This window comes from Phaseolus vulgaris, chromosome 5 (assembly GCF_051622355.1).
Source record: "Phaseolus vulgaris cultivar YP4 chromosome 5, ASM5162235v1, whole genome shotgun sequence".
NCBI lineage: Eukaryota > Viridiplantae > Streptophyta > Magnoliopsida > Fabales > Fabaceae > Phaseolus > Phaseolus vulgaris.
In genome coordinates, this window is record NC_143502.1 from 3,933,360 (window position 1) to 3,958,458 (window position 25,099).

Below are 25,099 nucleotides of genomic sequence, written 5' to 3' on the forward strand. Positions count from 1 at the left end.
CTTCAGCTCGATCAGGATTTGCTATGGCAAGAATCATTTGAAAAGGGTGTACAGTGAATGAAGCAAGAACAGTTTTATTTGATTTCTTATATGTTTGTGTTTTGCTTATTTATATAATTGAACAGAGGCAAAGCAAGATGCAAGGGTGGTCCTCAATCCATCAAAAGTCCAATGAAACAGTGAAAATTATTGTAGACAGAAAATAATTAGATAAACATAGAAATTTAATGAATAAAAAGGGAACAAAATATAGTATTCATATCTTCTTAGCTTCTGCAATGTATAAACATTTTGTACACAACAGATCAATTCATGTTTTCTTTGCCCTCCAACAAAGTGAAATAATTCACACGATTTACAAATATCTGAAACAACTCTGGTTTTTTTCTAATAACAATGGAATGGTTGTACCACAAATTGCAAGAACAAGGTCACTACTAAATCTCATGACCAATTTTATGAATACAATGAAAAACTCATTCTATAGATGATAATGAGCATAGCTACAAGATCTGTGCACCAAAATTATGTTTCTTCTATGTAAAAAAAAAGAAGATTAATCTCATATGTAGCAGTTTCTATACTCCATTATAAATCAAGTCACGTCTCTTCCTTTTCCAAAACAACAGTAATTCAGAATGCAATCTTTACATTGTGAATTACTGTGTTGGAAATGAAAAAAGTTGTGACTTTTCTTTGTCAGAGAAAAATTTGTTTGCTCAATTGCTCCAAAACTCGAACAATCTGCCAGAATTCAAGTCTCTTGTCTGGTTTCAAGGCCCAGCATTGATTGATCAAATCTCTCAAACCTTGTGGGCAATGTGTGGGAAGAACAGGCCTTGAATTCCTATCTGCTACTGCAACAGCAACCTGAACTGGATTCATGTCCTCAAATGGCAGTGTTCCACTCACCAGCTCCCACAAAATAAGCCCAAAACTGTACACATCAACCTTCCTCCCATAACTTTTCTCTTTGATCATCTCTGGTGCCATCCAGCGATATGTTCCCCTCAATGAATCACACTTTGAAGCCTCACAAGCAATGCCAAAATCAGCAATTTTGAGGTGAGAGTCCCTATCTACAAGGACATTCTCAGGTTTAAGGTCTCTATGAATGATACCTTGTGCATGCACATACTCCATTCCACGAGCAATATCCAAAGCAAAAGCTATGACCCTTTCGAGAGAAATTGGCTTGGACTCAAGCTTGTTCAAATATACCCTTAAAGACCCCTTTTGTTGATACTCCGTGAGAATGTAATAAGAATCAGTGTCTTTGTAAGCTGCCATGAAACTCACCACATTTTGATGGTGCAGACGAGGTAGATGTGTGATTTCTCTCAAAAATTGTGTCTCTAAGAGAGATCTAAGGTTTCCCTTTTCCTCACATTCTCGTACCTTGAAGATTTTAATGGCCACATGTTGCTGCTTGTATATACCATGGTAAATTTGACTGTGAGCACCATGAGAAAACTTGTACCCAATGAAGAGATCAGAAAAATCAATATTCCATTCTTGTGCATTTCCCATGCCAATATCTCTTCTATGAATGTGGTGAAAACATTTTGCTAATGGCCATGATGATGATGATTCCTTGCGGTTCTTGCACTTACCCTGCAACATGATTGATAACTTCCCCATGATAATTTCAGAATAATGATGTTCTTATGATTTTGATGAACGTAATGATTCTTTCATTGAAACCTGAATAGTAACTCTCTTTAATAGGTACATTTTCCATCATTCCATAAATTGGATAGGGTGAGTTCCTAGTTATTCGGATCCAATCAAATTCGTTTTAATTTAATAGGTAGAAAGAAAATATATATATTTATTTATTATATTATTATTCTCAGCTTTTGAAGATTTGCTAATAACAAAATTTGCCTTCATTTTTCAAATTTAAAGTTAGTTGTGATTTTTTTTCGTAAAACAAATCGTATAATATTTTATAATAGAATTTTACTTAACGGACCAATATCTCAAATATTTATCAATTATCAAACTCATCAGTTTTTTTAATAAATCAGTTATAACAGATAGAATATCATTATATATCAATAGGTTATTTTTTTATTTTTAATATAATATGAATCATAACAACTTTTATTATATCAATAACGTAATTTAGAGATAATTATGTTATCTACATTCGTATTCGCTGATTGTAATATATTCCATACTTTTTTAATCTTTTTTTATTGACTTGAATTTGAAATATAATTAAAAAGAAACGTTTACAAACTCCTATTTTTGTTTATGAAAAAACATTAAATTGTGTTTTAAGTTTTAACATGTTATCTATTTTAAACATGAGTTTTAGTCAATAAATTAAATTTTGTAAAAGAAAAAAAGTCGGTTGCTTTTAATACTGGATCTAAAATTTCAACTCATCATCAACATGGTAATCCATACTAAATCATAATATATTAATTAAATTAGACTTTTATTTGAAACAACTTCCTATTTTTTTTATTTTCAAACGATATGAATCGTTTTTCAATATTTTAAAATAAAATCAAACTCAATATACATACACTTGTTGTGCATTTTTATTTACACTTTAAATATTTTCGCTACACTTAAAAGGGCTTAAAAAATTTATAGGACATATTCATTATTAATTATTCAGTGATAAAATATTCATTAGAAGTTTGTTTGAAACCACTGTGAAAAATCTTGATCAAGGTAGTTCTTCTGATTAATTTGTGTTATCAACAATAAAATAAAACCCAATTTTCATATTCTGATTTCACAAGTTTAAAATTTTAATTTTATTAGTACTTTAGCACATGGATTGCAAATTATAAATGCAATATATATATATATATATATATATATATATTTAAAATCCCACCACCTATTGAAGGTTAGGCAACTTAGGCTAAGATTTTGCATTCATGAGTATTTATACTTTTATGAATTAAGTTATCTTTAAAATTGCAGCAAATTAAAAAAAAAAATTATGATATCAAACTGTAAGTGCCTCACAGGTGATGGTGACAAGAATTCATGTGTTATAATTCAATTAAAAACTTTGCGGGTAAAAAGAAACCCAATTAAGATAATTTCAATAATAAAAAACTAAATAAAAGGCTTAAAAAAATTATGAAAAAAGTAGAAGAGATTAGCGGAAGCGGAGATTCCCATTATGCTGAGAACGAGGTCGCGACAGAGGCTGGACAAAGCCGAGTCAGCTGGTGGCGAAGAGTGTCTGGTGGGAGAGGATGACATGACGACGAGGGTTGCATTGATGACATGACGACGAGGGCTCAGTCAACGGTGTAGAGGTGCACGATGTAAAATATATATATATATATATATATATATATATATATATATATATTACGATGGCATATATGTGATTAAAAGAAATAAATCATAAAATAAAAAGAATATATTAGTTAATTTTGAAATTTGGAAGGTAGTTATTTTTTAAATTTGAAATTTGAAAAGGTATTTTTGAAAAGTTTTGTTTCTATATTTAGGCACATTGATGAAATAGTGTTGATGATTTGTTTTTAAGAGAAAGAAATTAGTACGTGAGACATTTTCTTCTCCATCAGAAAGTCTTGTAACAGTGAGAAAAGAGTCTTTTTTACCATCATAGGTTTTTTTTTTTTTTTTTTTTTTTACCAAAATGGGATCATTGTAAAAAAAATTACAAATCTGGGGCAAGACTTTGCCACGTCAATCTGAAGTCGTGCCAACTTGGCACGACTTCTGCCATGTCAACCTGAAGTCGTGCCAAGTTGACACGACTTTGTTTACATCATATTTTTTTTTTAAAAATTCTTGTTTTTAAATATATATATATATATATATATTAATTATTTAATTATAATTATAAGTTATGTAATATTTGAAATTAATTTGATAAATAATTTTTTTATGAAGGAATAAATACTTGGGTAAAGAAAATGAGGAAATTAATAATCAAACTTGAAATTGAATTTTATTATCAAGCTTGTTTGTGCGGACAATTGTTTCTATTGTGACCTTCGGTTCTACAATATGAACATTTTTTTTGTTTATTTAGAATTGAATAATCTATTTCATGGATTAAATTAGACCTCATAAGCTTGAAAATATTGTGGAGACTATACACTGGGGCAATAAATGTCGTTAGCTGTAAATGAGCAAACAACAATTACATGTGGACAAGACAGACGTATAGCTTGAAACTCCCCAGAATTCTCTATTTATTTTCCAAATGCAATAACAATTTTTTCATATTTTTTATTAATCTAATAACCAAATTAATATATTACATTACCGTCAAACATGATCCATACACAATTTTTTTTTTATTATGACGTGGACAAAGTCGTGCCAAGTTGGCACGACTTCAGGGGTTGACGTGACAAAAGTCGTGTCAACTTGGCACGACTTCAGGGGTTGACGTGACAAAAGTCGTGTCAACTTGGCACGACTTCAGGCTAACGTGACAAAGTCGTGTCAACTTGACACGACTTCTACATATGAAGTCGTGCAAAGTTGGCACGACTTGTCCAAATTTGTAATTTTTTTGAAAGCGACCCCATTTTGGTAAAAACGGAAAAAAAAGGCCCCATGATGGTCAAAACCCCTGAGAAAAGGGTCAAGAAGGAGAAAACCAGTTTTGTGATAATCTTTTATTAACATATTATGGATCAGGGTATGCATATTTATGTCGATGAGATGGTGAAAATCATGTAGTTCTAAGATCAAATAGATTAAAGAAATATTACACATGATCCTTACAATAAGGGTGACGAAAAGGGGGAGAGGTTTATGATTCTTATATGGATAACACGTGGATCGTATGCACAATTGTCTCACATTGTGTGTCACATCATTATAAGTTAATATCGTCGTTGATGGAAATTTAACATAAAAAACTAACTTATATACTTTTTAAAAAATCTTAAGACCAAATTGATTTTTTTAAAAACCACTATAATAAATTGATTATTGACCCTTAATATAAAGACAAAAAGGTAATTAGACCTAATTAATATTAATTATTATTTAAATAGCAATGCGCTATTGATGATTTACACACTCTTCCAACGTTGGTAGTATGAGAAGATTGTATGCACTTTAAGACATAGACATTCTTACAATGTGAGTAATCATAACAACATTTTTGTAGCACTAATTGCAGTGTTTAAATGAATAATTAATATTAATTATTATTGTGAATGCAACAAGAGAAGAGAGAAAGAAGAACAAATATACAATAGAAAATGGTTAATTATTATGTATGTGGTTGCATGCATTACTACACAATTTTTCCCCTTCCCTTAAACTTATAGTTGGATTAACTACCACCATAAGTTTGTATCTAAATTTAGTAAAATACAATTCATAAACAAGTTTTGTTAGAAGATCTATATGGTTGGAATATGATTAAGGTGTAAACATTTTCACTACACATGATCAAGAACAAAGTGAAGATCAATTTCAAAGTGCTTAGATTTCAAATGCATGATTGGGTTTGCAACAAGAAGAACAACTCCAAGATTATCATAATACACCTTAGGAATTCCATAACAAACATGAAGCTCAACAAGAAGATAACATATTCAGAGAAGTTCAACAACAACAACAATAACATTGTGATACTCAACCTTGGTGCTACTGCGTGAGAAGACCTTTTGTTTTTGCGAAGCTTGGGAAACAATGTTGGAACCAATAAGTTAGTTGTGGATTTTTAATCATTAGGATCAATTCCCCACTCTTCATCACTGAAGGCAATAAGAAAGAGAGATCGGATCAACGTCAGAGAAGCAATCCATGATGCATGGTACCAGCAAGATAACAAATATTTTTTTATAGCCTTCCAATGGTGTTGTTGTGGTTGGTGCATGTATTGACATACTTTATTAACAAAAAACCCAACTCTAGTTAAGTGATAGTGAGGTACCGTAAAGCTCCCATAACAAATTTGTAAAGAGTAGAGTCTTCAATTGTTGATGAGCCATCTTGAATAAGATGAAGAGAGAAAATCATTGGAGTAGGTTGCGGTTGTTCGAGAATCATTGTACATCCATATTTGCCACAAAGTATCAAGATTCACCATCTTGGTTAAAACGGGTATTGTCGACGCAAGGAGCCATGACGTCAGAAGTTGATCTTGTTGTTCATGATTGAAATTTTTTTGATTTACAATGTTTGTGAGTTCATCAACACTATACTTGTATTTAAAAAATATTGAGGATTTATCCAAGAAACAAGTTAATTTGAGACTACACATCCTCTTGTTGCCATATGAGGAAGTTATTGTCATCAAGTTTTAGAATGATTGACATGTTGAATGTATGAGGAATAAATGAAGAATTTGCATAAGAGAAATCAGAGTTAAGGGTAGCAAAAGATGGGAAGGCCATGATCAAGAAAAAGAAAGATCTTTTGATATCATGTAAGCATGACCAGAAGAGAGAAACAAAAGAAAAAATAAGCACTAAAGCAGAAAATGCAAAGTTGTATTACACATGCAAAGAATGATAACTAATATACAACAGACAACGATTACATGTCATGCATTATATACATTACATAGCAATTATTACTCATATTTTTTACATTACATTTTGTCACAGTTAGTACATTTAACTTGTCAAAAATATACTTAAGATGGTAAAAATCATTAAAGGAGTTTTAATGTCGAACATTGGAAAAATATGTACATTATGAGTGCATTAGTATGCATATATTACCAACATATTCTTTTTCGTATTTTTGTTAGCTTCTAAAACAAAGAAACCAGACATATGAAGTTGGTAATTGATAAGTGTCCTATTTCAATAATATTTCATATTAAAATACAAGCACTTTATGGATATTTATTGATAAAATAACTATAATTTAACCCATAATTTATGAATTTAAACATTTTTACATATTTTGTGATTATAATAAGAATAACAACGATTTATTCTCAATTTTGTATTAAATTCAGGATTCTATGGGAAAATGGAGATGAAAAGGCTAAAGGACAATATACAAGATAAAAGGGAAAGTTGGAATGCTCCAACACTCGTCCAAAATCTTCTAAGCCAAAAGCACTGTGGAGAAGTTGGGTTTCTTCTTGTCCAACTCGCCCAGGCGAGCCTAATCACGCCCAAGTGAAAAGTTAGTTAGCCCTAGTCCAACTAGGTTAAATATGAGGTGTGAGGCACAACCCTAGACAATTCGTTGGGAGAATAGAAGGTGATAGAAAGTCCTAAAGGAGGCAGCCACCAAGGAGAAACATCTTGGATTTTCTTTTCTTGCTTTCCATGCTTGTAATGGTCAACATGAGTGGCTAATTCTACCATTTGGGATTGAGACTAAAATTTTCAAAATCTTATATATTGAGGTGATATTTAAATATAATATTATGTTCTTGATTGATGATTGGTATTGTCATTTTATTCACAAGGCTTATTTACCATGATTTTGATCCTTAGATTTGACTGAAAAGTACTTCTATGTTTCTAACCTAAATGATAATTTTTAACATATTTGAATGTTAGGAATAGATTTGAAATAATAAAGAGTTTTTATAAATATGCAATGAATCGATATTTAGGAGACTCTCTTAATAATTTTATATATGAGAAATCTATATAAATGAATTTTATATGGGCATCAATATCAATCAAATGATCAAATATTATTATGCTTTTTCAAAATACAAAAAAGTAAAAAGGATACACCTCAATCCCAATTTACTCAATTGAATCAACAAATCTTTACTTTGGTTTTATTTAATTTTCATGAAAAGTATTGTAAATATCAAAATCAAATTATTTTGCATATTCTTATACTTATTGATTGTTACTATTAGGATTTTAAATAATTGTTCCTTGTGAGTTCGATATCCATCCTTAACGACAAATTATTACTTCTGACTCGGTAGACTTATCATAAAAGAGTCATCAATAATATGAAAGCAACATTGCACTAATGATTACACACGTCTCTAGTATCATGCAAAAAGACAAAAAAAATACATTCTTATTATTATATTCTTTACTCAATTTTTTTATGTTGTACCTCTTCTATTTTCAAAATACACTATTTTGATATTATTTTAAAATATCAAAATCAATGTATTTTAAAATTACATTAAAAAGGTAGAAACAAAATCTTAAGAGAGATATTAGATGATAAATATGATCTCATATAATATTTTAGATTTTCATTTGTAACTGCCCTATCAATCTCTAATATTTTTATCTTTTATCTCTTTATGTGCTACGCGAATAGATTACTCAATAACGTAAGTGAGTAACAATTTTTTATTGATAAAATATATCATTTTGTTTTCTCTCTTTTCTCTTCCTTTCTCTAAATGAGATATATAAAACTAATATGGTATCAAATCCATTTAAAGCCTATCCTAACGAGAGTTTGTTAAGCTTATCAGGTCACCCACGATCGGACCACCTAGAAATATATAGTCTCATGCGCAAGTTGGTTGATCTCGGCGTGAGGGGTGTGTTGATTCCACATTGACTAGAGATAAGGAAATTTCATAGTATGTAAGTGAGTGCAAACCTCACCTCATAAGTCGGTTTTATAAGGTTGAATTAGGCTTAAAGTCCACTTTTACTGATAATGCTAAACTTTGGCATTTTCGAATGGAACATTTGCCTCATGATAGGTTGAAAATTTTGTCTTCGTATTACTCAAATATTTCCATAGGTTCTGTTCATCCTTGTGATGCATGCCATTTTTTCTAAACAAAAGCGACTACCTTTTCCTTCTAGTTCTACTAAATCAACTCAATTTTTTGATTTGCTTCATGTTGATAGGGGTCATTTTAATCATGTTTCTGTTGAAGGGTATAAATATTTTTTAACTATTAAAGATGATTTTATCCAATATACATGGATTTATTTAATGAAAACTAAAGCTGAAACACGCACACATTTACAAAATTTCATCAACATGATTGAAATTTAGCTTAATATTCATTTGAAAGTATTAAGAAGTGATAATGGCCCTGAGTTCCTTATGACTGATTTCTTTGATAGAAAATGTATTGTTCAACACACTAGTTATATGGAAACTTGTTGAACGCAAACATCAACATATTTTGAATGTCGCTCGTGCAATTTTTCAATCTCAATTACCTTTTTGTTTTTGTTCATATGTTGTTAAGCACGTTGTTCATTTAATTAATAGAACTCCTACTCTTCTTTTACACGATAAATCACCATATCAAATGGTTTATAATGAAATACTAAATTTATCTCATATAAAAAAAATTGGTTGCCTGGATTTCAGTACTACTAGTAGTGTTCAAAGAATAAAACTTAGTTCTAGAGCTAGAAAATGTGTTTTTCTCGGTCACAAATATGGGGTAAAAAGTTTTACTCTTTTTTATATGAATCGGAAAAATATTTTTGTGACTCGCGATGTTATTTTTTATGAAAATCATTTTCCTTTTTATAAGGATAACATAGATACCAATTTGGACACACATGATGTGTTTAACAATTTGCTTCCTTCTATTTCTGATAATGATATTGTTTTGCCTACATCTATTAGTGATATTGTTTCTTCTGTTTCTGAAAATGTATTACAATCTAGTCTTCCTACTACTGGTTCTTCTACACCATTATATTTAATTGATATTGATGTCTTACAACACCAACATTCCAATCCACAACCTTCATCCACAACCTAAATACTTAAGGGCTATCACACTACTTTCTTCTCTTCAAAAGATGTTACCAATCATTCTTCAGGTACTAAATATCCTATTCAAAAGTATATCTCTTACCATAATTGTTCTCCTACATATTCTTCTTTTTGTTATAATATTTCTTCTACCTAAGAACCTAAATCATTTAAAGAGGTGATACAACATGATTGTTGAAAAGAAGCTATGCAACGAACTTGATGATCTTGAGTTTAATAAAACTTGGTCTTTGATGAATTTGCCTCTTGGAAAGCGTCTTATTGGGTATAAATGGTTTTTCAAAGCCAAGAATAAGCCAAATGGCACCATTGATAGGTACAAGGCTCCTTTGGTTACCAAAGGATATACTCAAACCGAAGGTATTGAGTATTTTGATACTTTCTCTTTAGTAGTTAAAATTACTACCCTTCAGTTTATTTTGTCTTTAGCAAATGCTAAGGGATGAATTCTTCATCAACTAGATATGAATAATTTCGTTCTTCATGGCGATCTTGATGAAGAAATTTACATGATCCTCCCGTGGGGCTTACGCTTTTTCATCCAACCCAATTTGTAAATTTAGAAAATCTTTATATAGACTAAAGCAACCAAGTAGGCAATGGAACTCAAAACTAACTTAGACTGTAATACAACTTGGTTATGTTCAAAGTATAACTGATCATTCTTTATTTATTCGCACATAATATCATTCTTTCACCACTTTGTTGATATATGTTGATGAAATTATGTTGGTCGACAATAATCTTTAGGAAATCTAGCGTGTTAAAACTCATCTTCGTAACTTATTTAGTATCAAAGACCTTGGTACTTTGTTATTTCTTGGGATTTGAGATAAGCATTCACCTTCTAGTATTATTCTCAATCACAAAAGTATTGTTTAGATCTTCTTTCTGATAGTGGTTTATTGGCTTGCAAACTTGCCTCTTCTACCATGGAACCAGCTTAACCTCTCTCTGAAAGTGAAGGTTCATTACTTTTGAATGCAGGTGAATATAGAAGTTTGATTGGACGTTTGTTATACCTTACTCACACTAACAGTAGGCTTGATATCAACTTTGGTTCATAAGCTCAGTCAGTTTATTTCAAATCCACGAGAACCTCATATGACAACAACTCTTCATGTATTACGATATTTGAAAGGATGTCTTGATCTTGGTCTATTCTTTTTTTAGTAATAATCAAATTGTTATTAAAGATTTTTCTTACTCAGATTGGGGAACTTGCATTGATTCTAGAAGGTCTATCACTGGTTATTGTGTGTTTATGGGAAACTCTTTAATTTCGTGGAAGTCTAAAAAGTAGTTTACAGTGCCCAGATCTTCTTCAAGGAAGAATATAGAGCACTAGCTTCACTTGTTTGTGAACTTCAGTGGTTACAATATTTGTGTGTCATGATTTGCATACCAATATTTCTGAATCTTTTATTGTTTATTGTGGCAATAAACTTGCTATATGCAGAGCAAAGAATCTCACATACGAAACACATTGAAATTGATTATCATTTTGTTCGAACTAAACGTCAAGAAGGTCCCATTAATTTAATTTCAATTTCTTCCTATAATGAAGTGACTAATATGTTGGTCAAACCTATGCATTCTTGATTATTTTTTAATAACTCATCCAAGTTAAACATGAAAGATATACATGTTCCAACTTGTGAGACCCTATTAGATGATAAATATGATATCATATAATATTTTAAATTTTCAATTATAATTGATGTATCAGTTATAATCGCTTGCCGATATCTATTTATTTTGATATTTTATCTCTTTATATGTTATATAAATAAAGTATATATAAAATGTACTTTTTTTCTTCTTTTCTTCTTCCTTTTTCTGATTCCTTTTTCTGATGAGATATATAAAAAATAAAAGAGTCCAAATTCATAATATAATATTTGGACGTTGTGAGTATGATAACACTAATACACTCAAGAATATTATTTCCATATCATTATTTGCAACATATACACTAAAGTGTATTAATTTACGCAGTTTTTCCCTACGCTGAAAATACACAAATAACAAATAGAATAACCATAACTCTTTCAAATTATTTTACAAAAAATCTTTAAAATTTTATTCAACCTTTTGAAAAAAATGGTTTATTTCTTAAAAATTCTAAAAAATTGAGTATCTCATACATATTGATTTGCTTTATCGTTGAACCAATTAGGATGTTTTCTTTTGGCACTCATATGCTTAAATTATGGAATGTATTTGGACATAAAAATGTCTGCATGCATTTAGAGATAGATACAACAAAGACAACAATGTCTACATCCATTCTATTTTCTTTATGTTTTCTTGAATAAATGAGGACATTATTATAACCAACATAATTTATATTACTTATGTCCTTTTAAAAAAAATCCAAAATATATTAGAAAATCATTTGCTTTCACACATGTCATTAAATTCACATTTTGTACTGCATCTGTTTTAAAACAATTAGGGTCGTTTTAAGATGTTACGCAAAGATTAAAAATAATTCTGCAACATAGAAAAACTTTAGAATCCACAATATCTTTTTAAGAATAGACATTAATAGTATTTTTTTCTCCTAAATAAGAATAGTGATTGAGCATTAATGTATAATTCTAATAAAAAATATACACAGAATGAAACTATATATTTTTTATTTTACTGAAGAATTTTTATTTTTTTTAAAGCTAAACTCTACTAATTCTCTGTCTCCTGAAAAATAATATTTAATGAGCATCAATGTAGAGAAAAGGACATAATTTTTTTTATCATAGAAGGACAAGATTTTAAAAAGACATTTGATGCAGCGGTTTAACTGATGACAGGACAAAAAAGTTATCAGAAACAAAAAATCATGAACTACAATTTTTTTATTAAAAACTAAAATTGCTGAAAAGAATTAAACAATAGTGAGAGAATGAATATAAAATAACATAAGGGTATTGGTCTGTGATATACACTGAGGAAAAGTATCAAACTTTGTCTTAGAAAAGAGTCTGAGAACTTGGTGGTGTGGTTTTGTTGTTTGCAGAGAAGAAAAATGCCATTGAAGTTATTGGAGGCAACAGTGTGGAATTTTGATGGGGTGTTTGAGAAGTTCCGATCAGAGGCTGCCAAAAACAAGGCGAATCTCATCCTCTTCTTGGCTGACAAAGACCCTGCTACCTCTCTCAGCTGGTGCCCTGGTATCTATCTATCTCTCTATCCATGCATGTTCTTTTTCTTCCAACATATTCAAATCTGAGTCTTTTGTCTCCATAACTTCTGATTTAATAACTATGTCAAAGGGTGAATTTGGTGACTGGCTGCACTAAATGCATTTTATTTCATGGAGTATTTGAAAATATCAATAATTCTTTGCCAGCACAAAAAATTGAATTGGATTGGAAGAATTTTTCTGTCAATATTGCAGAACAGTGACAAGTATATTGGTTAACTTGTGAGAAGAGCTTCTCACAGATTGATGTTCTGTAGAATGGTATATGTACCTATTGTCATATTTCTGGATAACTAAGATCAATTTTCATTAAGCTTAGTGTAAATTACCAATTAAAGTATTATATTAGACAAGAAAAAAGATTAGATTGATGTTGATTACATTCTTTTTATCATACTGTTAGAGAAACATTACTAGTTGATCAGAATCTGTGATCTACAAGAAGCATGATTATATTTTTTTCAATATTTCCTTTCCCTTCTTAGATTGTGTGAGAGCAGAACCTGTGATCTACAAAAAGCTGGAGGCTTCATCTGATGACATTGCACTTTTGAGAGCTTATGTTGGAGATAGAAAAACATGGAGAAACCCCAAGCATCCATGGAGGGTAGAACCTAGGTTCATGCTCACTGGGGTGCCAACACTGATCCACTGGGACAATGACACGGTTAAAGGTCGCCTAGAAGATTACGAAGCTCATCTTGAAAACAAAATTGAAACTCTTGTTGAAAAGTGACAAATGATTCCCAGTGCATTGTTATAGTTGGTATATAGTTTAAACAATATGTGATGTACTCTTATCAGCATCAATTTATCCGTCTCATACCTTATAAACTTGCTGTTAAAGCAGATAATAAATTATTAGTACCAATGGTACAAGAGATGCCTACAAAATGATGGTAGGTTCTTTTAGCTAATTTTGTGGCTTTGAGCACCATAAATATATTACCTGTACTATACCACTCTTTCGGTTCCAGCCATCAATTCATATTAAACATATATTTGTAAAATGCCTGAAACAGCATAATTTTAAAATTATGCTTTGTTGACAAAAAAATTCAGACCAAATTACAAGGTGAAGAATTTTAATCCTAAACTATTGTTCCTTTTTTCTACCAAATATACATACTAAACAGTGACAAAAACCATCTCTCTTCAGGCTGGTCATTTCGCCTTGTGTCTGCTATCATATACACTCAACTGCATTTCCTTCCTAGGCAAGAAAAACTGCAAATCAATAAAGAAAATATTAAAAAACTACCTCTGGACATGTGGACCACTAACTTCTAATCTTAATCAACCATGTACATAAGAACAAGTCAGATGTATAGTTTTCATAGAATAGTTTTCACTTCCCTCTTTCTCACTATATATATAACAACTTAGATTCTGAAGATAAAAATTGTTGTAAATAGCAGATTATTAGGATAAAAAATATTTTCAATATCTCCATAGCAAATAACAAAAACTATTTTCAGACTTCCAATTCATTTTAGCATATTTTTATTCCTTTTTTAATAGTTTGTATTATTACAAATAGAGACCATGAGAATATAATTGGTTTAATTGTAAGCAATGAACTAATTCATTATTTTCATTCAACTATACATTTTATTATAAATATTTAATCAAATAAGAATGCATACATTGCTCATAAAAGAAAATTCCTCGTACCTAATTTTAACCAAAAAACAATCTAAAGAATTTTGCGTGAGGGATATAACTAGAACCAAAGACATACTAGCCATTCCTCAATCTGCACATACCCTTTTCAAATAATTTTTACGGGTGCATTATAATTTATTAGAACCCGAACCATCACTGTTTCCACTCAATTTCTATTATCCACCTCAAGTTATAAGTCTTAAATAAGTACAAAACTCTTACCTGTATACACAAGGACCTGCATATCAACTTTGAGGATCTGAAGGCGTTGCGGCCAACTTCAAACTGATATCACCATAAGGTTCTTCTTGTTTTACATCAACAAGTCTATTAGTCTGTAAAACCTGTAATTTAACTTCCACATCAGTCTCGAGAATAAAAGAGGAGAACAATACTATTCATAGGGATGCTTGCTTTTTTAAAAAAGCATTATCCGTAGGACATGAATTCATTTATGACAATCGAATTGCCATCGATTTTTTCTATCAAGTATTAACAGAACTAAATCTGTAAGCACTAAGTAGGATTCAAAGCTATATTTTTTCTATCAAGTATTAACAGAACTAAATATGTAAGCACTAAGTAGGATTCAAAGCAATACCTATGTTGATAGCAAGAAAATGAAGTCCAAACTTAATACGGGATTGTATCCAGTGAGAAAGCAATTTTTAAAGGAGAAGAATAAATAACATCAAGAATCACACTTTTACACATACATGTGTATATCACATTCTCATCATTAAAAAACATACAGGCAGCAATATGAAGAGTTTATCCTTCCAAAATCTTTTTCAAAATGAGGGAAGATAGATCTCTGATAGGGTCCTCCAAAATTAGGGTGATTGAATTAAGTCCTTTCAAACAAACACATAAATCACATTCTAATCATTAAAAACATACATGCAAACAAAAAATATTCACATTCTTCAGACATAATTGAAGCTTCTTTGAATGGAAATGTTTCAACCCACCAATACTTCAAAGAACATACGAGCAGCAGTATGGCGTGTTTTCCCTTCCAAAATCCTGTTCAAGCTGAGATCAGAGAGATCTCCAGCAGAATCCTCCAAAATTGGGGTGATTGGATTAAGTCTTTTCAAATATTCAGCTGCATGCCTGGAATTTACAAATGTGAAGAAAAAAGTTCAGACACTACAGAACTACAAAGAAGAAAAAAGTAGTATGAAAAGCAAAAGGACATAAACAACTTATACATGGTATATATGCACATTCTAACTTGCAGGAAAAAACGACCACATGAAGAAAATGACTTTAATTACGAAGATTTTTTATCTGATGCTCAATATTTCACTCTATTGTGTCTAATGACGTATTGGATGAATAATCATTTCAGGCCCAAAGAAGAGGAAGAAAGTCAGGAAACGGTTCCTGTGGATAGAGTACTGAACAAATTCACAATGTGCAAGTCCCTAAATTATATACATAAAAATAAACAATTAAATTTTGGAAAAAGACAACCTAAACATATCACAATGGCATGTTTAGGCAAAAAAATTCACAGTAATGATTCTTGGAAAGACTATCCTACAAACTAGTTTTGTTAGTGCATTACTATTAACTATAATATTCATTAACTTCAATTGTTGATTGTGAAAACTTATGAGGGGATATGGATAACTGTTGAGACTTTATTAGCTATCCATCAAGAAATATTATCAACTATCTCATAAAAAGTTACATGGTATGGACACACGTACTTGGTCCTTTCAGACAATGTCATGTTAGTTCCACTTGTACCTTGTGAACCTGCATAAATAACCATTGTTAACCTTAAATCGGACACAATAGAAATTGATCATCCAGTATCACCCGAGTATCATATAATACAGGCAATGCCAATAATAAATAAGTAATAAAAGGGTATTGGACAAAAAAATAAAATTTGATATGACATTTAAATAAAACCTACTGGTTGATGTGTTGTTTCCCAGATTCAGAAACCAAAACTCCTACAAAAACAAGTTTGACAAATTATTAGATCCATTGCTTCAATTAAACCCTATTAAGAGTGTTACTAGAAGCAATTTTCCTGCTCCACAACAAGAATGGAATCCACAGACGGTGAAAACAGACTAGGCAGAGAGAATAGGCAAGTACAAAAAAAAAATTTGTTGCAAATAGACACATGAAGTCATCTACAAAAGTAGAATATTTGAGGATGCAGGTCATTGCTACTAGTTTAAAGATATGATCAGAAGACAACTCATCAAGCAAGTATTTTAATTGAAATGAGCATTAAGTCCTAATCAGTTATAAACTGATGATTGACACTTAAATATCAGGAAGATTCAACATTATGTCACACATACAACAATATCTGTTTCAAGGGACTTATAATTTATAAGTTACAGTTTTACAGCTATCCTACTCACATAGGCCTTCTACTAAAGGAAAATCAGAATAGATGCTTTAAACGGAAAGGAAATTGAATGTGACTAACCAAGACTGACTATTTGAAAGCATGCATAACGAAACCTAAAATCTTACATCTGTTGCAGCAGAATTGATATCTGAATCAGGCGTTTGCATCATTCCCGATCCATAAGCACTAGGTATGTTAGGAAGTGAAATCATAGTCAAGTCATCTCTTCTATCAGGGCTCCTGTAGTCATCATCAACCACATTGTGTTCTTGGAAGGTAGGAGGGGGAGTGACAGCCACATTACGAGCATGCTCAACTTCTATATCAAATGAGGCAACAGCTATTGGCTCTTCAGAGGTTAGGTTTGTATCAGTTACTTGCTCTGCTCTTGGCTCTTCAGAGGTTAGGTTTGTATCAGTTACTTGCTCTGCTATTGGCACTTCAGGGACTTGGTTGCTTGGAGCAGCCATGCTACCATCAACATCATCTACCTCAGAGATGACCAAATGAGGTCTTGAACGTACGTACTCACCATTGTATATGTCCAAAAGATCTTTTCCAACCCCTGAACACAGCCACAAGTTTTCAGATCACAAAATTACAAGATACCACAACAATCAGCAAAATAAAATACAGATATCAACCTACCAGTTAACAAGGGCTGGCCAAAAATGTGCTCTTTTCTTTGACTATTGTTCAATTTCCATATATGCAAGTGAGAGGAAGGAGCTTTCCTTATTTTTCTCATTATATCATGTGTGTTATTAAGTGCATTCCGCATGGATCTACAAGGACACATCAAATATAAATAACAAACATAGAAAGAACAGGAACTTATAACTTGTACAGGTATGATCTATAAGTTCCATGAGAAGGAAAAAACAATTCTTAAATTATTACTTGTTCGTTAACACAAGGTTTTTGTCAAACAATAGTTTTCTTTTTCTTCCTCTCCCTTGTGGCTGCTGTATTGGTGGACTTTCAGGAAGCACAAATGCAGGAGAATTATTATCTGCAGTGCAAGGTAAACAAAAGTAAATTTTTTTTCTAGGATCTATATGCAATACAAAACATAGATAGGTGTGCACTGACCGACAAGAACTTGCTCTGAGATGGTGTCCCCTTGAGATGCAAGTGGGGTAGGAGGATTAAATTGAGACTGAGATGGTCCAGACATCCTTTCAGGCTCAGCCTCGTTATCCTCAAGATTTGAAAATAGTGGAGGGTTTTCAAGGTTATGATCATCATTGGCATCAACAAGACCAACCTCAAGTGCCTCCTCGACTAGGGTTGCCTGTGGAGGACTCAGGCTCAACCCCCGACGAACCTCCATGGGCTCAACTTGGGTGGTTGCTTGTGGAGGACTGTGTATGGTAACAAAACAAATACCATTAGTTCATACTCCCAAAAAATTGAAAGAAAAATAAAATTATAATACAACACAACACGGACTTACTCCTCCTCCATTGGTACAGGGTCAAAGACTGCAGAAAACGGCCCCTCATCAAAACATATTGTCACGTAATAATCTGACGTAAAAGGAATTCGATCTGCACATTGAATATTACTATTTATTAAGGTCTCAAAAACTTTCAAAAGGCAGTTAATAAGTGAGTCCCTAAACCCTAAGGGACTAATTCAATAGTTTATTCTACAAAACTTAACCAACCAATCAAATAACCTGTTAGTGTGATGTCTTCCGGATTACTGGTGTTCGGATCCTCAGTCCTGAGAGACACGCCCAAATCATCCACAATGTGATAAGACAAATCAGACCATGAAACTCAAAAATAAATAAAAAGAAATTGAAAACAGCCAAGAAAACATTACCCTGTGTAATCTATTTCGTAGTCAATGTTCTGCGCATCGAGGTCGAAATTCTGCGGCAGAGTCACCGATTGAAATGCCGCTGTACCCACCACCTCCTGCTGAGACCGGGCAGAAGCAATTGTCCTGAGGAGACCCATCATCGCGTCCACACAGTCTTGGACAACATAATCAACTTTCTTAGAGTATATCCGAACCACGCCAAGGAGAAGGTTCGCAGACATTCTGAGCGCGATGGGAACACCAGGGTCCATGATGCGCACTGAAAGAACACAAAAAAAACGAATGACTAAGAACAAAAGGGTGTGTTGAAGATGATTTGGAAGGAAGAACGTTCACTTACGGACTGTGGAGGGAATGTCGGTGCTGATGTAATGCGTTTTCTTGAGGCGGTGCTGGAGGTGAGCGGCGATCCACACGGTGGAGAGAGGACCCTTTCGAGCCAAAAAGGTTTGAGAATAGAACATGGTAGTGTTCTTGGGATGTTTCTTGGAACAGGGATGTTTCTTGGAACAGAGATGTTTCTTCGAACTGGGATTTGGAGAGAGCGAGAAAGAGGTTTGGGGGTATGGTTCTGGTTAGGGTTGTGAGAAAATTGGCGGCAAACAACGTTTCGAAGATGAAATGGCGCGGAACTTCTGAGTGAATGAAGTGGTGCAGGAAGCAAAGCCCGTAAGTATTCGGCAAAAGAAGGCTATTTTTTCCTACACCTCCGTTGGCACCTCCATATATATTATGGATCACAGAATTCGAAAGCCCAATTCATTATTGGGTTAAGTTTAGAAAGCTGGCCCATTAAGAGGGAAACGGTGCGTTTGAGACTCCAATAAGAATTAGGGTTTTGAATGTGGAGGCTGAGCAGAAGCAGAAGGAAAGGGAGAAGCAATGGCGCCGAAGAAGCCGAGAAGCACGTCGAGGAACCCTGAACTCATTAGGGGTATTGGGAAATACTCGAGGTCCCAGATGTACCACAAGAGGGGCATCTGGGCCATCAAGGCCAAAAACGGCGGCGTTTTCCCTCGCCACGACCCCAAGCCCAAGCCCGACTCCCTGGCCCAGAAGCCTCCCAAGTTTTACCCTGCCGACGATGTCAGGAAGCCCCTTCTCAACAAGCACAAGCCAAAGCCCGCCAAACTCAGGTACTTTCTTCCTCACTCTTATCTGTGTGTTTGATTCTTTGATTTGTTAGGTATGATGAATTTTTATGTTTAGCTGATTTTATTGTTGTTAGAAAATGTGGAACAAAAGAAGGGTTTGTAGTCTTGGGATGCATTTAATTCTTAAAAGTACTTTTTTTGCAGATTTCGTTTATTTTAATAGACTTAACGTTGTTTATGTGCTTTGATATTCTGGGCTTGTGTTGTTGTTTTTTGTCGTTGAATGGTAAAGTGAACTTTTTTCCAATATAAAAGATATCCCATTGTAAGAGTTTTAATGGTGCATTTTGTTTTCTTATTTGAGACCTTATATTTGGTGTGCTTCCTCTTCAGGGCTAGCGTTACTCCAGGAACAGTGTTGATCCTGCTTGCTGGGAGGTTTAAGGGAAAGAGGGTTGTTTTCCTGAAACAGCTTCCATCTGGATTGCTTCTTGTAACAGGTGTGTGTGATGAGATCAATTTATGTTCAACTTATTCTTACATGATGAGATTTGTTGGTAATCAATCAGATATTCATTCTGTTGTGTTTATGAGTTAATCTGGTTGTTGTAATTTCTCACTCACTTCTGAAACATAATTGATTGACAAGGGCTCCTTCTTCTGTTTGCTGTTGTCTGCTCTTTAACATGCTTAGTTCTGTTTTAAAATATTATATTTTGGTTACAGTTATATGATTCCCCTCAATTAGTGCTTCTTCCCTAGCGATTTGTACCTTAATTGAAATGTAATTTTTAATGTCTTTGCGTTTTTTAGGTCCCTTCAAGATCAACGGTGTTCCTCTTAGAAGGGTGAACCAATCATATGTCATTGGTACATCCACAAAAGTGGACATCTCTGGTGTTAATGTTGATAGATTTGATGACAAGTACTTTTCCAAGGATGCCAAGAAGAAGAGAACAAAGGGAGAAGGCGAGTTCTTTGAAGCAGAGAAGGAGGTTGGTCAACCATTAAATTTTAATGAGCACCTTTTTATTTTGAGCTGCTTATGTGATGCTGATCTTTATTATAATTTCTCTATTGTAGGAGAAAAATGTGCTTCCCCAAGAGAAGAAAGATGACCAAAAAACCGTGGATACTGCCTTGTTAAAGGCAATTGAGAGTGTTCCAGACCTGAAGTCTTACTTGGGTGCTAGGTTTTCTTTGAAGGCAGGAATGAAGCCCCATGAACTAGTCTTCTAGAGTGCCTAAATTATTCTCCTCATTTTGTTTTGTCGAGATTTTTCTTCACTGATAGTTGTTGCACTTCTTTATGATGGAACTTTATTATTGTTAAAAGTTTTTTCGACAAATTTTGGCCCTAGTTTAGTGCGTGTATGCAATAGCGAGGCAAAATTATTCTGTTGCAGTGGATAAAGTCACGTTATTTATCATTGAACATATTTATTTTGTTCTTTTTTTTTTATCATGGTTGGTTTTAGTCACAGAACACTGAAATAAGTTATTTTTCATGTTTAGGAGACCATTTTAAACTATTAAGGCATTTGATTTACAAAGCAAGATGGTTTTTTTCTGTGTTTTTAAAATTGATCTTGAAATTGGTATCTTTAAATTTTGTTGAGCTTAGTTAATTTTTTATACTACATTGTAATACTCTTAATTCAAAAAGAATAAAAGAAGGTAGAAGAAATGTGAACATTTATGTTGTGTTTGTAAATAAGATACAATAGTATTGTTGTAAGATATTGGATTTATGAGGCGATGAGTGTTGGATTCGGTTCTGAGTTCAATTGTATATATATTAACTAGGGACATTATGTAAGAAAGCAAACTGTATAAAATTGGAAGAATGCTGAGTGTTGGATTCGGTTGTGTTCAATTGTATAGATTAACTAGGGACATTATGTAAGAAAGAGCAAACTGTATAAAATTGGAAGAATGCCTGGTGCAGCGTTCATGGTCACTCAAATTCAGACAAAAATGGAATTGAATACATGCATATATATAAACAAGAGTTACGTCACCAGAGCAGAGTAGAAAGAAGCAACAACATAATGATGAAGAAATAGCAAGGTGCAATGTCTGTGACAGAAGCATTAACCACTATTTTTCTCAACTGAAAATGATTAGGTCTATGTTATACAAAGAGACATGGAAATTTGTTAGTGGTTTCAGCCTCACCCAGAGTATACTTTGTTCCGGCTAGACAGTACATGGTCAAACATATGCTCAGCAACATTGCTAATTTCTCTATGCCTCTGTGCCTCTATGCCTTGTTCACTCGGACTTTTTGCCCTTCTAATGACTGCATTCAACAAGCCATCAGACAAATAACAAATCACTTTCAGTATAACATTTAGAACTAAACTAATTACTAGTTTAAAATTTCATTTTCAATCTACAGCATTCAAAACATATCAAAATTCCTATTAAAAAACCATATCAAAACATCATTGTAAGTCAAAAACATTGATAAGCATCAGCAAAAAAGGGAGATAGATGAGATAAACCAGACCAGCTATTACAACATTTTTTTTTTGGTAATATGCATGTGCAATTCTATATTTATAAGTAAACTAGATAATGGAAATTAAGCAGGCTATTTTACTTTATAAATCACCACAATTAAGGCCTTTTGATTTTCCAGTGACACCCTAATGTATCTTCACATAGTGAGAAGTAAACAACTTACAGAATTGTTGAAAGACGAGATTGCAGCTTCTACATCATCTTCTGATGAAAAAGTAACAAAACCATACCCACTGGATTTTGAGGTACCAGGGACCCGTGAAACCTTGGCACTCAGAACTTTTCCCTTCTCAGAAAAAAACTTTTTAAGAGTATCAGTTGTTACTGTCTTGGCTAGATTTCCCACATACACCTTGTGGGGACTGTCAATAAATTGAGATTCCTCAGATTGGGATAAAGGCAAATCTGATGTTGATAAAGGTTTTTCGGTAACATTTACTTTGATCTCACGCCCTCCAATTTCCTGTCATAGAAAACATGAACTTCGCAAGTCCTTAAAGAGATATAAAGTCTAAACTGCAGAATGAACATTAACATTCTTTCTAATGGTTCCAGCAAATTCTGCAGTGAAACTTACAGTGCCATTAAGTTTCTCAATCACAGCATTTGCATCCTCAACAGTTTTCATTGTAACAAATGCAAATCGACGGCTCCTTCCAGAGTATTTATCATACATAACCTATGAGCCATGCATTAAGAAATGTTAACGGTACCTGTAATCATACTATATTATTTGGTACACAGATGAAGGATTCCCACATATTCTGACAGACCATACAAATAAAGTTGTCACCTGTTTTAGGATATATAAAATGCACTGATCAATATACTATACTATTTAGTATATTTTCAAATCACAGGGACATTGGCTTATTGCAAGTCCTTCATTAAACTGTTCAGTTCATGTCAATACATCTACAATCATTCCATTGAGGTACAAAAGAAGTTTGAGTGAGGTTTCAACATTTTAATTCAGAGTGAGTAACTATTAGTCTAGTACTACTTACAACACCTCTTTTCCATTCTCCGTTATTCTTGAAAAATTAAGGAGCTTACTCATGGTTATATATAATAATACTTATATAATCAAAAAGTACGTATTTCTGTATTAATGTAACAATTAACTATAAGGAAAACAGGACATGCATAATTTTGGCTACATTTATTTTTCCTCCCCCATGCAACTTGCATTACAAACAAAGGGATAACAGTATTCTTAAAATAGCAAAACTTCCTTTAATTTCTACAGAAGCAGGGTTGTCGACATAATACATACTGCATGCATATACAATGTTAAATTTCAAGAAAAATCAACATGAAAAGCCATGTTTTGCATTTTTTTTAAAAAGCAAAGACTGCTACTGTACTCTACCTTCAGTTTACTGCTCTTATTTTCGTCATCATACAAGGGATAATGCCTTTCCACTATCCTTATTAGAGAGGTTTTCCAAAATCCAACTCTCAAACTCACCTCAGGCTTTACATCAGTGAATCCCCAGCTGACATGTTTTGTATATACACACATATCATGCTTTATGAAAAATTCTATATGTTAACACAAATTCCTTAGCGTAAAACATATCATTCCCTCAAATACCAAATAAAAAAACACCCCATTTCTAAATTCATTTAATAAGCAAAAACAAATGCACTTCTTCAATAACAATATTGTGTGTTTACTTTCATATTGAGGTATTCCTATAAGTTTCAGTCTATTGGACCCGGGTGAATTTACTCAGTTCCTCCCCCACAAAGCACCACACCCATTAAGTTCCTCCATAGAACTTGAGGAGAACATTTCTATAAAGACTTCTAGCAGAGAAAAATATAAAAATAGAAAGTTTCTCCTATAACTTCTTCAAAAAAATTTAAGTTGGGCATAAACTAAAATAAAGAAGACTTGCATAAGCTAATTAATTTTAACTGCAGAAGTAAATTCCTTTTTTTTCATATTTTTTTCTTCTTAAGAATTCCTTACGAGAAGTTTGTCTCAAAGTTTTCTTGATTCAAAGCAAACCCAAACAGAAAAAGCTTTAATTTAACCCATAACGTAGGAAATCGAGAACTTTAAAATTGGTGAAAGGGTGAAAATTTAAAAACCTCAGCTTTCTCAATAGCGCCATGTTCTTGAACAATTTTGGAGAGCTCATCGTTGTTGACAGTGCGAGGAATGTTGCCGACGTAGAGCCTCCTCGCGGCCTCCGTCACCGTGGCCTGCTCAGCCACCGCGAAGGGTCTCCCAAAACGGCGGTGTGTGGTGGAAAGGGGTCGCAAGTGGGTGGTGGAGGGTCTGAGGTTGAAGAGAATGTGTGAAGGAGAAGTTGAAGGGGTAGTTAGGGAAAGGAGATTTGGAGGCAAGAGAAGAGAAGAGTGAAGAGAAGCCATTGTTGTTGATTGAGGTGTGTGATATGTGAGAAGTGAAGAGAAATATTATAAGTGAAGAACAAATTGAGGTTTTGATTTTGCAGTGGCAGAGAGTGAGAAGTTTATCTTGTTATCTCAATGGTCTTGGTCTTGGATATCCATTTTTTATTTGGGTCGGGTTGGCCTCTTAAAGGTTCGAATAACACTATAACCTAACAAAACAATTTACTCTCTGAATAAGTAAAAAAAAGTAGTCATTTTGTAAATTACTTCAGGTTTAATTAGATTTTTAAATATTTCATAAACCAAAATTTTATTAAAAAAATTAATTAAATATTTAAATGTTTTTATTTTATT

General features: G+C 32.8%; 5 protein-coding genes across 6 annotated transcripts; 2 read left to right on the forward strand and 3 right to left on the reverse strand.

Annotated features, from left to right (window-relative positions):
* Positions 1-520: 520 nt before the first annotated feature.
* Positions 521-1,599, reverse strand: LOC137834891 (serine/threonine/tyrosine-protein kinase HT1). The gene has a single exon (XM_068643118.2). It carries the CDS (start codon positions 1,528-1,530, stop codon positions 700-702), a length of 831 nt encoding a protein of 276 aa, XP_068499219.2. The 5' UTR covers positions 1,531-1,599; the 3' UTR covers positions 521-699.
* Positions 1,600-12,466: 10,867 nt separating this feature from the next.
* On the forward strand, positions 12,467-13,797 carry LOC137834899 (thioredoxin-like protein Clot). The gene is made up of 2 exons (XM_068643127.1): positions 12,467-12,848; positions 13,366-13,797. Exons 1-2 carry the CDS (start codon positions 12,704-12,706, stop codon positions 13,614-13,616), a joined length of 396 nt encoding a protein of 131 aa, XP_068499228.1. The 5' UTR covers positions 12,467-12,703; the 3' UTR covers positions 13,617-13,797.
* SYN3 (Rad21/Rec8-like family protein) lies at positions 13,716-19,561 on the reverse strand. Of its 2 annotated transcripts, XM_068643124.2 has the most exons (13): positions 19,099-19,561; positions 18,759-19,017; positions 18,610-18,656; positions 18,385-18,478; positions 18,021-18,292; positions 17,829-17,940; positions 17,577-17,713; positions 17,054-17,493; positions 16,476-16,515; positions 16,264-16,312; positions 15,517-15,661; positions 14,768-14,889; positions 13,716-14,107 (listed from the first exon to the last, which is right to left on the reverse strand). In XM_068643124.2, exons 1-12 carry the CDS (start codon positions 19,220-19,222, stop codon positions 14,791-14,793), a joined length of 1,818 nt encoding a protein of 605 aa, XP_068499225.1. In that variant the 5' UTR covers positions 19,223-19,561; the 3' UTR covers positions 13,716-14,107; positions 14,768-14,790. The 2 variants fall into 2 exon arrangements, 1 of the variants encoding a protein (XP_068499225.1); XR_011084979.1 differs by lacking the exon at positions 16,476-16,515 and having other exon boundaries at positions 19,099-19,456.
* Positions 19,562-19,630: 69 nt separating this feature from the next.
* Positions 19,631-21,201, forward strand: LOC137834898 (large ribosomal subunit protein eL6). The gene is made up of 4 exons (XM_068643126.2): positions 19,631-19,894; positions 20,246-20,352; positions 20,666-20,847; positions 20,936-21,201. The coding sequence occupies exons 1-4, from the start codon at positions 19,641-19,643 to the stop codon at positions 21,089-21,091; spliced, it is 699 nt and encodes a 232-aa protein (XP_068499227.1). The 5' UTR covers positions 19,631-19,640; the 3' UTR covers positions 21,092-21,201.
* Positions 21,202-21,818: 617 nt separating this feature from the next.
* On the reverse strand, positions 21,819-24,874 carry PSRP2 (RNA-binding (RRM/RBD/RNP motifs) family protein). The gene is made up of 4 exons (XM_068643125.2): positions 24,479-24,874; positions 22,956-23,057; positions 22,542-22,841; positions 21,819-22,154 (listed from the first exon to the last, which is right to left on the reverse strand). The coding sequence occupies exons 1-4, from the start codon at positions 24,761-24,763 to the stop codon at positions 22,116-22,118; spliced, it is 726 nt and encodes a 241-aa protein (XP_068499226.1). The 5' UTR covers positions 24,764-24,874; the 3' UTR covers positions 21,819-22,115.
* Between the last annotated feature and the right edge of the window lie 225 nt (positions 24,875-25,099).